Source organism: Chamaea fasciata, unplaced genomic scaffold, assembly GCF_029207755.1.
Source record: "Chamaea fasciata isolate MVZ Bird 193981 ecotype frontalis unplaced genomic scaffold, bChaFas1.0.hap1 SCAF_3, whole genome shotgun sequence".
Lineage (NCBI taxonomy): Eukaryota > Metazoa > Chordata > Aves > Passeriformes > Sylviidae > Chamaea > Chamaea fasciata.
In genome coordinates, this window is record NW_027094088.1 from 68,598,630 (window position 1) to 68,613,542 (window position 14,913).

The 14,913-nt window shown below is 39.3% G+C and overlaps 1 protein-coding gene across 1 annotated transcript in view; it reads right to left on the reverse strand.

The window, feature by feature from the left end:
* Positions 1–3,593: 3,593 nt before the first annotated feature.
* CDC40 (cell division cycle 40) overlaps positions 3,594–14,913 on the reverse strand; it is a 38,633-nt gene continuing 27,313 nt past the window's right edge. The window contains exons 9-15 of the mRNA XM_066179422.1: positions 14,648–14,693; positions 13,190–13,291; positions 11,816–11,931; positions 11,599–11,732; positions 6,866–6,942; positions 5,303–5,447; positions 3,594–4,581 (exon numbers count right to left, since the gene is read on the reverse strand). Coding sequence (XP_066035519.1) covers positions 4,404–4,581; positions 5,303–5,447; positions 6,866–6,942; positions 11,599–11,732; positions 11,816–11,931; positions 13,190–13,291; positions 14,648–14,693 — 798 coding nt within the window. The 3' untranslated portion in view covers positions 3,594–4,403. The remainder of the gene's footprint in view (positions 4,582–5,302; positions 5,448–6,865; positions 6,943–11,598; positions 11,733–11,815; positions 11,932–13,189; positions 13,292–14,647; positions 14,694–14,913) is intronic.

Genomic DNA, 14,913 nt, shown 5'->3' on the forward strand with positions numbered 1-14,913 from the left:
AACAACAGCCCTGGGCAAAGGCCTGGGAGTGCTTGAGGAAATCAGACTGGAGCAAGCTAAGGTGGGAGGTGAAATTGTTACAAGTCTTCTAGGTTAGGGCATTTTTCTTCTTCATTTTTTTCCTTTTAATATCATTTTGCAAGAATTTAAATTCCACCAAAAAAAGAAAAAAAAAAAAAGAAAAAAGAAAGATCTATTACTCATACTCAATTAAAGAGTTTAGCTGGGGAATAGGAGCAAGACAGCAACTGTTGGGGCAATTATGCTGGGAGAATGGGAAAGATTTGCAGCTTCCAGAACTATGTCTGGGCAACTGTCAGTGGTCTTGAAGCTCCATAAAGTTCCTATTACTGAAATGACTCTCCAGAGGATTTGTGTTGCTGTTTTGCTTTCCCAAACCAGAGAAGCAGGCTCAGTTAGCCGTGACATATTCCAGATTAACCAAAAAACCCCCAAGGCCTAATGAGAACCTCTTGCTCTATTGACCAATGCAGCAATGTTTCATTTGAGCAGTCCCCCAGTGGTGTGAAGCATGGCAGGGCAAAAGGAGGCTCAGAAAGGCTCAGTGCATTTAACACACTTTAAATATTCTGTCATATAAGATAACAAACAGGTCTGAGGACAAACTTCCAGTGTGCTTGGTGAATTTACAGGTCCATGGCCCACTGAAAGTTGTTGCAGCTTGTTTCTGAAAGCTTTAAATTCTGCAAGCTGCTTCTGTAAACATAACCCTGCCACAAGCAGTTTTCTCTGATTGCTGCAAGGCAGCCGTGGTGTCTGTTTAGCTTATCAGCAAGCCTAACAGAAAAGACATATTTTACTGCAAAATATGAGGCTTAAAATTTTGAATGTATGCTAGTGAAGTTGACCTACAGTAACAAGTCCCTTAAGTAGTCTCCAGAGGAACAACCTTCCTGGCAACTGATTTTTTCTGGTGTATAGGTTATACTGTTTATAAAAGTCTTCCAAGCAAAACTCCCCTTCCTCCTCCGCTTTCTGCATTTTCCCCCTCGTGCAGGCTTGCATATGGAGTCTTCCTAGCGAACGAGAGCAGGATTTTGTAATGACCAGCTGGTAGAAAGAAGGAAAGTACATCATGTTACTGGGCTGCTGGAGCTGCAAGGCTCCCCGTTTAAATCAGCTGTTAAAGACCACAGCGTTAAACAGAGTACTGAACATCTGCCCGCTGCTAAAAATCGGATTTCTACAAGACAATCTTGGACTTTTCTGGATGTACAGTAATTTTGATGTTTGTTCTTCATAATGAGGGCAAAGCCTGAGCAGCTCCATCTTACTGGGGACAATAATAAACTCTGAGCAAGACAGATGCCAAGACCATCTGCTTCAAGACAGCCAGCCTCCTTACCAGCAAGATGCACGAGGATACGTGGGCTATTTCCCCCTCTTGCATATGAAAGAAGTCCAAGAAAAAGCTGGCAAAAGGTCAAAGGAACTATCAATTTTCCCAGACAGAACTCCAAGAACCATGGAGACAGTTGACTGACCTGTAAAACTTCTGCTATAAAAGCAATCAGTATTAATAAAAGCAGCAACATATTGGCATGTCATTTCTGAAAATTATAGGCGCATGATCAAGGGGAACAAAAGAACAATGCTGTGATGGCAGCTCTGCAGTCCAGCTTGCCTGTGTTCCTTCCTGGCAGTGCAACACACTCACCTCCAGCCCTCCCGAGATGTCCTTTCAGCTTGAATCACTATGCTGCATTCCCCACTAGTGTCCGAGGAAAATTAACCAGGGATCTCAAAATGCACTCTTCCCTTTTCTCCCAGTGCTGCCTTTTCCTTGGATCTATCTGCTCACAGGCCAAGTTCAGTGTAGAGGTCTCAGTCTAGACTTGCCCTGACCAACACCTGTAATAGACCAATTTCTGGTGAAACATGAAATTGGGAAGAGAAGGACGTGATTTGAGTTGATCAGCCCAGAAAGAAATCTCCTCCCAGGTGGCTGCTGATAAAACAAGTCTGGACTCGCACCTCACTCACACACACTTCTATCCTTGTGCACAACAAACTAGCTGAAAACGTGAGCTTTGCAGTTTGCAACAAGAGAGAATTATCCTCATGAAAATTCCCCCTGCAGGCTTCAATGCAGATATGAGAAATTCCACAAAAGATTAATGCAGTGACCAACTGTGAGGGACAAAGGATTTTATCTGAAAATTTCTAGGGCAATTTTGATTCTGGGCTTGCTGCAAACATTTAATCCCAATTCATCAACTCCAGCAGAATTGATTGAAACATTTCTTACTTTTTTTGCCTCCAAAGACAACACCAAGTCTATGACTACAAGAGTCTATACACTTATTTTTATATTTTGCATATACTATTTTACAAGTATATATCTAAAGTTCAGCCTGGTAGGTGACATGTAGAAAAAGACAGTACCAACAACAGAGCCAAGCATTTTGTGTATTATGATTTAAATGGTTTTAAGCACTCGGGAAAGGTGTTTCTGATGTCAAAGCCAGTATGTGTTCCTGTGGGAAGATTTTTATCGGCCCTATTCCTCTTTTCCTCCCTATTTCTCTTTACATATAAACTGTTAAGAGTCAGGGCACACTGCCACATATCCATTTGGGAAATGTGTTTGAAGGAGAAAATCCGTTCCAAATTACCCCAGCCCACTTTTTCTTGAAGCAGCACCTGGCACACAATACACACCAGAACTCAACTCCCAGCTCAGGGATCAAACCTTCCTTGTGAAAAGCACATCAGAAATTCATCCTCTGCAAGACAGCAGCAGCTCTTTCCCACCCACATGCTGAAGAGCAGAGGAGCAGGAACAGCCTCTTCTCTCCCTACAGAGGATCAGTCCTCAGGACATGCTGGACCAGCTCTTTCTTACCAGGCTCTGCTGTTCCTTATCTCAGTACTTGCATGGGAACAAGACTGGGCGATACCCAGTTTCCACCAGGATGGTGCCTGAAGTGAAAACAGTGTGTGGAGTTTTTCAGGCACACAAGGCTGCTGGGGTGGGAAGGTAACCAGGGATGTGTAAACTCACTGCAGTTACACAACAGCATGGACTGACAGTGGAATGCCTCTTGAACTCAGCATTACAGAGTTGGCCTAAAAATGCTTAAGCTTCCTGTTCACCCACAAGGGCCTAACTTGTGTAACTCACTCTTTGAAAGAATTTCTTGCAACTAGTCAAACAACCCAAACCTCACAAAACAACCAACCATTTCCTTCCATCTCAATCATTTGGGATTCTTAGTCTCTATCCTGCTGTCAATTAAGGCAATTATTCCTTTGCTATCCTTTATAATGGTTGAGCAATGATTGGATTCACAGTAAACAACACAGTATAATTCAAAACTGTAATTCAAGACTGATTAATGGGATAAAATTTGCTACATGCATTTATTTTTATGTGCCCAAAAAAGAGTGCAGACAGGGAGTCAAAAGGTCTTTTTTTTCTCCTGCTGTCAACTTGCCTTAGTTCTAAATGAATACTGCAACAGAATGAGTTTATCTGAACACTGATACAACTGCACATTAAAATACCAAATGGTAGGAAATATTTTATATGGACACTGCAAGACAGAAAAATTGAATAAAGATAAGCAGAGTTTTTATAAAAAGATTTATTAAAAATAAGTTCTTTCAAGAGAAAAAGTGTGACATGTATATACATTAAATTGTCAAAACCCTCATGGGGCTTAAAATACAAACTATTCCAAACAGAACAAGAGGCATTCACTTTTTTTTTTTTTTAAACATGTCATGCTTATTGGAACAGAATAGCATATGGGAAGACAAAAAAGCAATACACAGCGCACAACCATTACGAGGAAAACCCTGAAAATGAAGACTGCTTGCAAAGGTGAAAGTGATTGATCCTCACGATTCTACAGACAGAAACTAAGACTATGAATGGCATCTTCAGTTGATAGAGTTCACCTGACAACTGCCAGCTTCCAATTAATTTTTCATTTCTACCGTGAATTAGCAAATGCCAGCAAGCGGATTTGTGCTTATCTTTCCCAGCTCTATTGCAGTAGTACCAAAGATTTCTTCTTAGGAAAAAGTTACACAATTGCTGGTTTTCTCTTTAAACTTCCTGACAGTCAGAACCACAAAAATATTTTTTCTTAAAATTATTTTATTTTACAAGAGTGTTTTGCACAAGCAGAGGCAAGACAAACTGGCACATGATTCTGCATGCTTCAGATGACCTCAGCTTAGCTTCTCATTCCCAGATGCCGTATTTAGAACTATATCCTTTCACTTGAGTCTTCTGAATTTCCTGGTGTTTAGTACATATATACAGTGAACTGAGAACTGCAGTATTACAAATGTCTACCCATCCTTACAGCAGAATGCACTCTAATCTCAGATCTATGCAGGACTTGCATCGTTAGGTCTCTGTAGCATCCTCTTTAGTCCCATAGTTTAATCAGACCATCCCAGCCACACGTAATGACTTTGGATGTTTCGTGTGGATGCCACACTGCACCGATACAGACTTTGTCATGTGCTTTTAACCTGCTGTAGAGTTTTGTGGTCTTCCAGTCCCAGATGTTTAGTTTCCCATCTGCATCTCCAGATATCACATAGCTGTATTAACAGGAATAAAATGAAATTTGCGTCATGTGTGCAGACTGCTTGTATGCTATTACAAGTAGCAACTGAGCAACAGAAAAGAGCTTCTCCCAGGGAACTTCTCATCTGATACAGCCTGCAAATATACCTATCAAGGAATTAGCATTCACGCTGTGCTCTAAGAGCACACAAGTCCTGCAGAAGGTGATTCATCAACTGCGAGGTAAATGTGCTAAGCAGAGTGATTATACCCAGCACTGTGCTACTGGAACCCAAGAGAAAGTGCCACAAGTTCCTTTAAAATTATAGATGCTTTTTCCTTTGCTGAGGTCATTCCAACTCTTACCTTATGTGCATACAGTACTAAATGTATGGGCATTACTAAGCCTAGGGGGAGAAAGAGATGGTTGTCTGAACAGTAAATGAGGATACCCACACCAGACCTACAAACTGGGGAAACTGGGTGAGTTCAAATCCCAGATACTCTAGACAAGTGCACAATGTGGGAACAGACCCTGCACTGCACACCATGCACAAAAAGATGGGTGTAAGATGTGGAAGCCTCTCTTGGTCCTATCAGATGCTAAGAGTAAACTTTCTGCTCTGCTGCTTGGCAAGGGAGCTCTGCCTGATGCTGAGCTAACAGGATGACTGTGCACTCATGAATGTGGCAAGGGATTCAAAAGGAAATTTAGTGTCTGTACTTGCAATGAAGTTCATTCCCACAAAAACTTACCTCATATCAGGTGAAAAATCCACTTGACAAGCATAGCCAGCTACCATGTGACCTTTGAAAATTTTCTTTTTGTTTAATCTGAATCTGTTCTGAGCTCCAAAAATCAAGATTTGGTTATCCATCGACTGGCAAGCCAACCATTTTCCTGTAAATGCAATGAACAAAGGTGTTGTCAGGGTGCTGCACCTGAAGAAACAGACCTAACTGGGATGTTTATAGAGATTTTGACAATTTTTCTTGCATTATCTTAATCCAGATTTTCATTATGTGGCCGGGTTCTAGGAAACAGTTGATATTGCTTCTGCCTGGTACAGCTGCCAAGAGTTGAAACCTTATGTTTGACAGGATTTGGGATGCCTATTCCTATAAAATGCATTCAGGACTCTACTAAAGCTCTGACTGTTCCAGTTAGGTGCTGCATCAACCCCACAGACTTACTGTTAAGTTTTTAAGATACTGTGTAATCTCGCTGGTGCTCATAGTCATGTAACTCAGTGAGGGGAAAAAAAATCCATCTAGCTGCACTCTACTTGATCACCTGTTTTGTGGGTACTCTAAGACAGTCACCCCCTCTCTTCTTTATGGGAAAATAGGTCTAAGGTAGACTGAGGAGTCTGCAACTATACAGTATTCTCTGCCTCAGTGGAATTCAATTAATAAAGATATTTTTTGTGAAAGAAAAATCAAAGCTTTTCTAATCATAATCATCTCATTTTGCATCTTGGCAGTGCATTAACTCCTGCCTGAGAATCCAGTGAAGATGATGTGCTACAGAACACCCAGAACAGATATTTCTGTCCTGAACTCTGCATACTGTCACTGCCTTTAAAGTGTTTTCTGCAGTGACAACATAACATTGGCTGTGCAACAAGTTGATCAGCCTCTATTTAGCATAATGGGACTGTTAATAGCAAATCTGGCAACACTGTAATAATGGTGACACTAAAGCTATTTAAATTTGGCCAAAACAGATAACAGGAATTTTGTCCTGGATTTTCACTGATTATTTGAGGCACTAAACAATTATCCTTCTTCAGCACGATTCTAATTGAAGAACATAAGCACCAACATTAACATAAAGAAACACTGAGATAATTTGGGATTTCTCTAATGCGAGAATTATTTGGACTACATCCACAACAGAAGGGAACAGGATCATGTACAACATGAGTTTCTACTTTAACAGTGGCACCACAAGGACTGCTGAACTTGCTTAACACTTTGCCACCATTGTAGTTCCCTCTATTGTTTCTCTTAATATTTTAAATACGGCAAAGAACACATGGTAGCTCTATGGAGAGTCCTGCTGCCTTGTCTGGATGAAGGCCTGTTTTTAACTGATACAGTTACCCTGATATAAACCCTCATTTTGACCTACTTGTTCTTTAGAATTTTAAATCAAAACAAGATCCAGTCCAATCTTGGAATAAGTGCATGGAGTGACTGGGGAGGGGGTTAGTCTGGGGTGAAAGGAGGATGCAACACAGCAACATCACAGAGATATAATCAGTAAGAGTTGCCTACGTAAATTAGGTCTAAGAAGGCAGCAAAGTGTTAACCTACCATTTGGAGACAAAGTCACAGCTGGCATGGAATGCATACTTGGCTCAGCTATGTACTTGAAGTCTACAGGAATGTCCCTGCAAAAGGAAGAAGTATGTGTTTTATGAAGACATGGAGATGTTCCAAAGAGCTGCTTCAAGTCAGCTGATTTATGTGGCAACTGAACCATGGAGAATGTATGGTGGCATCCAAAGGAAGAATATGCAAAAACTCAAAAATAAGAATGTCCACCCAAGAGCTCCAGATTTGTAGCCATCTACAGCATAATCTCTGAGAGCGTGAATTTACCCCAATCAAATGAGCCAGTCTAAATTAGAGTCATCATTTTAATTATTAAGAGCAAAACTGTAACACAAAGTTCCTTTATTGCCTCCAGTATAACTGCAGCCCTTACAAAGTTCCTATTTAGATAGTAAGAACATACTGACATATGCATGGCTCTTACTGGAACATCTTATTGACTTGAGTTTTGTTTTAACTCAAATATTTCTGCCTTTTAAAAAATTCTTCTTTTTTAAACTTTTTAAAAAAGGAAAACAAGATTCTCTCTCATCTCTCTGACATGCCCTTTCCCTCCTGATCTCCCCAACTGGGATGCCAACCAATTCCAAATATTCACAGTTGAACTGAACGCTGAACTCCCCAGCTCAATTGCATAAAGACTGTGCCAGTGCATATTCTTAACATACACCATCCTGTACAAAGGCCTAGGGTAAAAACAAGGACAGTCTAATCCTTACTCCGCAGAACTGCCATTTGGTTTTGACTATATAAATTGAATTACTAACGGTTTGTGCATATTCACAGTATTCCTCATACCCTGCACTGGAAGACTGGAAAAAAGAGAAGGCATGCACATGGCTTTCTCATTAAGCAAAAGAAACCTCCAGCAGAAAATAGATTTGATTAACGTATTCTGCAGAAAACACATGCAAAATGTTCTATAGCAACATTAATTAATACAAAGGGGATGTTTATGACTTCATTGTCTAATTCACAGAGCAGAAGAGCTGCTGGGACACTCTCAGGGCAGAGAGCGTGGGTGGCTGCCTTGTCCCAGCTCTCCGAGCTTTGTTGGATGGCAACACGGCCGGCATTAGCAAGGTAATTACCATCCTGCTTTATTGTGGAGGAAGTTCTTTCCCATCATCTTAAGTTAAGCAACACACACAGGGGCAGCAGGCTGAGAAGCTGCTCTGTTGTCAGGGAGCGACACAAATGCTCCTGTGAGTTAAAATCATTGATTCCTCAGAATAAGAAGGGCAACCCACTTAATACACTCCAGGGATAAAAAGCATGCACATTAGGCCAGGGATAACCAGCTTCCAAACAGGCAGACCTAAGACTGCCCTTGGGTAGTCTGTGAAGAAGCAAATCTGTGAAGTAACTAAAAACCCACATCATCTCTGAGGCTGATTAACACAACAGCACAGGAAGTGCAGCCCCTGTGCCACATCCTACCCAAACAGTTTCCAGCTCCATTTGCAACAGGACATAAGGTTATTCCTGCAGCAAGGCCAGGCCCTGATCTGCTCCCACCACCCAACACTCCTGCAGACCAACAACCTTCTGGAGTCCTCAATGCCAGGTAAAACCAATCCCACTGGAAGCCCCATTGAAGTCTTATCACAGAAGATGCATGTCCAGTACTGAATTGTACTGCAGTCAGAAATTTAAACGCAGCACTGGTTGTTTTGCCTTCTTCTCCTTTTACAAATGAAGGCAGGCCTCACCTATTAGAATTTATTCACACCAGCTCTGCTTTATGTTGATACCTACCAGGCACACTTAGGACAGCAGCGGGATATGCTGCATTAAACTATTAGGCAGAATGAAGAGATGCTTTTGTATTTCACATTTGCTTCCAGTCAAATTGCTAAATAAGTAATGTCAGGTTACTCTCTTAAAAAAGTTACCAATACAGATGCTATCATGGTGTCCCTACCTCAAAACTCACATGATATATTTGGGTTTTGTGACAAATATTTAGAATTTAAATATTTTGAAGTCCTTTCCCTACTTCATAACATTTCAAAGGCCAAAATGTTTTAAATACAGGAAGTGATACCTGCTAGCCATGATTTAGAAGTTTTATACTCTGGGGTTCTGATAAAGCTTCTTCCCCAGGCAAGAGGTAGAAAAGTCTTTTTAACGAAAGAAGGAAAAAAAAACCAAGCTCACCCAAACCTTCAGCCCAACCCAATCCAGTTTTGTGACCTACACATCATGAAGACATCTCTGAGGAGACTACACTATCTCTACCAGGAGCCATGGGCGAAAAGGCCCACTGAAGGGCACAGCTTTACAGAGATGACAAGCCTCCCAAGCCTGGCAGCACAATAGCTAAATTATCACTGCACAGTTCTTGCTTTCCTGGCTGACTTGGAGGTAAAAAAAAAAAAAAAAAAAAAAAAAAAAAAAAAAAAAAAAAAAGCCTCCAAAGTTAAATGTCCAAATCATTTCACTGTTTATCCAAACAGGATCAGATGCATACGAAGAAAGACAAAATAACATTTTGCATTTCTAGAAAAGAGAACACAGAATATGATATCCATGCCAACTTTAACATCCCAATCATATGAAAAGCAAAAGCAGGCAAATTTTCAAGTACTCCCATCAATATTCCTAAATAAACCATGTGATCTACAAGAGTCTGTACTACACTTGAAATTTGAACTTTCAGCAACCAACCAACTGCAATTCTATGTACAGCCCAGTGAAATCTGTGGTCGGGATGAATTCTTGGGAAAAGAAGATTTAAGTTCTCAGGAGTTTCTCACTGTGATGAAGTCAGACATGTCAGACATGCCATCCCATTAGCAGCTCTGGCCAAGTCAAAGTGTTTACAAAACACACTCCAGAATTCCTCTAGACAATTGAAACTCAGCAATTAGACCAACTTTTATTCACAGGCTTTTAAGGCCATACTCAGGTCATAATTATTTCTACTTTGTTTCTGTAGGATACTGAAGAAACATTGTGCTAAAGAACACATCGAAGAAAAGTGCCAAAAGGTGCAGTAACCAAATCATTGCTAAATAGCAAGTAATTTCTCTTATCAACTTAAGAAAAAAGGATTTGAGAAATAATTTGCTATGGAAGTTTCTGAGCTCCAAAATCTTCCATAATGTATGTACTAACTTAGTTTTAAGGCATTTTAAGAATCTGGATCTTGAAATTATAGAAAGATGTATACAGACCAATTAACATATATCATGGCATGTTGTGGGGAAAGGTTTTGAAGGCATGCCGAGGAAGATGGCATTACATTTGCTCTTTGTAAAACCAAAAGATTTCCCAACAACTGCATTACAGAATATTGCCTAGAGTTGAGTTCTCTATCATTTCAACAAGGGAGCTCTTTCTTTAGTGCACAACACACTATTACATGCTTTTTTCTTCAGAAGAAAAAAACTTCTGCTACTGGAACAATCAGGTTGCAATGTTCCCATGCCAGAACCTTTTTGCCTTTCCTGCTTTTCTCCACAGACTGACTAAATCCACCCACTTCACTATTTATTTCAGCCATCACACAAAGCTCATAAAACAAGGGCAATCCAATCTCAAGGAAATAACAGATTTGTACGAGCGAGATCATCCTCCCACTCAGCAAAGAGGAGACATTCCTTAGCAGACATGGTATTGTAAAGATTTTTCTTTAAGGAGCTCAGTAAATCAGTAAATGCATGAGTCTACTTATGGAGTACTGAACAGAGGCTTTCTTGGAGTGGCATATGGTGACAGCATTTTATGTCTAGCCTAAGCTTGGGTTCCCAGACTTTGGTCATTCCCACTGCTACCGGCAATGACAGCAGCCAATCACAGACAGGGTGAAGATTTAGCCTGCTGCTTGGGTGAAATTCCAATACCACAGACTGGAGTCTTGTCTAGGCTACACGGAAAAAAAACAAAAAACCAAAAAAAACCAAAAAAAACCCCAGCAAGCAGTTGGGAAGGAACTGATTAGTCACAGAACTGTTGAACTGGTGTCTGTATTATGCAACAGCTTTGCATGTGTGAACAGCAAAAGGAAATGGATACCTCAAGATATGGTATGGGACTGATTATTTCAAAAAGAAATTCTCAAATACTAGAGAAATCTTAAAAGTATTAAATTCAAGCTCTTAGTAACTAGAACTTTGTGAAAAACATTTCAGATAGGAGTGATCTGTTTTCTCTGCAGGTTAAACGTTAAAAACTGGAAGCCATTTCAAATACTTTGTAGTATGTTTTTCTTGGACAGACTCTCCTGTTTCTGTCATCTATTGTATTCATACTGTGTGCATCAATTATTGCCAAAAAGCCAGACTAACAGAAAACCAGAATAAAGCTACACTAACCTAGTTATTTCACACATGGGCCAAGTACCATATAATACTATGGACATCCAAGTGCAAAGCATTCTAAACCAACACACACCAATTGTAATAGAGCAGACATTGCTTTAAGAGTTAATTTAAGGACTAATACACTCTTGGGGAAAGGGGAGAGAGCAGAGACCACTAAAAGAGTGCAGTGTGCTTCAGGCTGATACAGCTGTCTTATGTTTTCTTTGGGGAAGAGGAAATCAATGAAGTGTCTCAGGCATTAAGTCAGAACAGGGTTTTAAAGCTTTTCCTGAGCTAGCTAGAACTTAGAACACTCCAGTGACCTATGTGCACTTTTAAAAATGAACTCTCTTCCCAGGTTGCTCACAATATACTTTGAGGTAAAATTTAAAATTTTAAACTTACCATTCCCAGACTCTTAAACTCTTGTCATCAGATGTACTCACAAACCTTCTATTTTCATCCACAAACACAATGGTGTTGACAGCTCCCAAATGCCTATCGTATTCCTGCACAATCTCACCACTTCGAATATCCCACTACAATTAAAAGAGTCAGAATAAGAACCTGTTTTTTACTAAATGCCAGGGTTTTTAGAGAAATACATATTGAGTAGACATACCTGTACAATTTTCTTATCTGACATCCCTGCAACAAAGAGATTTTGTTTATCTTCATCAGGATTGAACTTGACACAATAAGGAACCTTCCTGTTGGTGAATCTTGAAATACATTGCCCTGCAACAGAAAACCCATTTATAGTGTATCAGGTTGGAAGTGCTATGGGCTGATTGGTTGTTTACAGATATTGAAAAAAAAAAAAGCACTTTACTATGAGCAGAAAACACTTTTTTAAAAGTCCTTGAGAGAATTAGAGGGCAGAATTTGCCCTGCTCTTTGGTTAGACCTTCTTTCACATTTGTGTGCGTGTACCTGCGTAAACATGCACACAGAGACTGTTCGTAAGTTTGCTACAGCTTCCCAAACAATACAACTGGCTCAGTACCCTGTATGCCACCAGGACATAACAAGAACATAAAGACAGATTCAGGATATCACAGGCTGACCACTGTCTTTGTAAAACAATCCCTCCTTAGGATCAGAGGTCTTCTCAACAACAAATACAAACTTGGGCAAGAGTTCAAGGCCAGCCTTAGAAAAGGGTAACAGTAATCATCCAACTGTAAAATAAAGCCCTGACCTCCCCTCTTAGCTTCAGCCACAAATACCCTGATTACTCGTTATACATAATTTACAGGAGCTGTGTTAATCTAAGAGCTCTGTCTAAATAACTGAGTTAAGACTCGAGTTCAGACTCAACACTGGAGAATTAGACTTACACGTTTCTGGCTAACACCTGTATAAGATTACTGGCACTGCTAGCCCAGAAAGCTAACAACTTTTTCAAACCTGAGAACTTCCTTTCTTAGGAAGAGACCCATGTTTAAAAGAATACTGACAAAATCTAACCTGTATTTTCTTTTAACTTAAACTATTTGGAGCAGAATGTTAGAGCATCTCCAAGGCATGAGAGCATAAGACCTACCCTTCAACTCTCTATACCAGCAGCTCAGTTATCACCACCTTTTCTTATCCTGGAGCACTCTTCAGGTTAAGCAAAAACCAAGTGAGATAATTTTTCTAAATTAATCATATTTAGGTGTAAAGAGTAATTTAATGCCTGTAAATGTAAACATGCAATTAAATGATTTGACAAGAAGTCTTTCTGCTGAAAATTGTTCTAGCATTACAAATAACTATCAAACTCCTCAAATAAAAAGGTATATGAAATACAGGTAGTGTCAATTGCACCACTACAGATAACAACAAAACATAAAACATATGTGAAAAAAGATTAATTATTCTGCACTGAAAGACTACACAGTGAACTACAAGACAATACAAAGGACAACTGGAAACAACCTGAATGCTATCTTCATAGTCACTATTATTTAAAACCAGTGCCAAATAACAGTACCTACAAATACAAGCCTACCTGTTTCAGTGTCCCAGAGTTTTAGATAGCGGTCATATGCAGCACTAAGGAACTGAGTGCCTGCATTGTTAAAACAGATGTCTCGAACAGCTTTACTGTGTCCTACAAAATAGAAAAAAATGCAATGGTAAACTTCCATCCATTCATACTTAAAACTCATGTGTTGGGATTTTTTAAAAAAAACAAACCCAACCCATATTACTCAAGTTAAATGGTCTAACAATGCAAAGACAAGAAAACCACTTACTGAAGTTCTTAATGAGAACTAGCAAAGAATAATTCAACTGAGAAAGAAAAAGTAACTACTAAAGAATGATGAAATAAAATCCCATAACACCCTAACACTTCTAAGATATTGGAGATAGAAACAAAAGCATTGCACACAACCAACTTGATAAACAAGTATAAACTTGTATAAATTGATACACAAGCAGAACTTCAGAAGAAATTTAAAACACTCTAATACATGGAAACATCTAATGAAGAAGAGGAGAGACAAACACTACATGAGACACATTTATAATTAGAAAACAGGTACAAAATATGGGATATATTAGATCAGAAGAGTAAGAATGCTTTCATCTGATAGTAACCTTGCTACCCCCTCAGCCTCAATACTTTTATCTGACCACCAAAGACTTGCAGGTCTTTTTAGTTTAAATATTGACACAGTAATTCAAATAGAGCAAAATGGCAGGCAAATCTGATTGATAATGAGAACCTTTTGAGAAAAACAGTCACACTGTTCAGAAAGAGCAGTCTATTGAGAGAGAACCTTTTTTGAGCCATCATCTTTGCCACACTGCTGTCATCAGAAATAATAGGTGAAACAAGATTTCTTTCTTGTTACTCAACATATATTCACTCAGTGTTCTAGAAATGTTCCTATTTCAATAGGAGAATCAGCTACTTTTGTTCTGTGTTCAAGGCTGCTAAGAAGTTTGTATTTCTCTTTCTCTCTCTCTCAGCCATCTGCTTTAAAAAGCACCTGTTACATGAACAAAGACTGCACCTGAAACTAAAAAAGATTTCTCATGCTTTTGCACTAAAAATGCAGCACAGATGGAATGACCTATTTAAGGGGGATCATCAGACCATGAGACATTCTCACTGGTGAAATAGAGAGGGTTGCTGTTTTCAACATGAAGATAGGGCAATTTCATGTCAAAATTTTGCCTTTGAAAAGGAGTCTTGCATAAAGTATTGACGACTGTAGTACACTAATGTTTTGTTTTGAGGGTTGTAAGGCATTACACACCAACATTTAATTACTTGGGATAATGACAAAGTTCTTAATGAAACGTGAACTTTTTCAGTTCTTACTGCCAAGATCATTCTGAACAACCATTGCCTTGAATGCACACAAGTCATCTCTATGACCAATTAATAAGCTAACCTAAATTATATTCTTCAAGGAAATTGCTCTAGACATAAAGGAGTTTAAAAAAAGACTATTACCAATAAACGTTCGTAGACATCTTCGATCACCATATACTTCCCATAACTAGGAAAAAAGGATGGGGGGGAAATATGTCAATTGTTAAACAGTAATGATGCTGAAATTAAGTACAAACACATATGGCAACATCTTTTTAAGAAATTAATTACAAACATATACCACGTACTGATTAATCACAGCCTATCCAGAAATTCACTAGAATGTTGTCACCTTCCTGTTAGCAAAATCCCCTTAGAAGAACTAAAACTCCCATACCATATTCCAA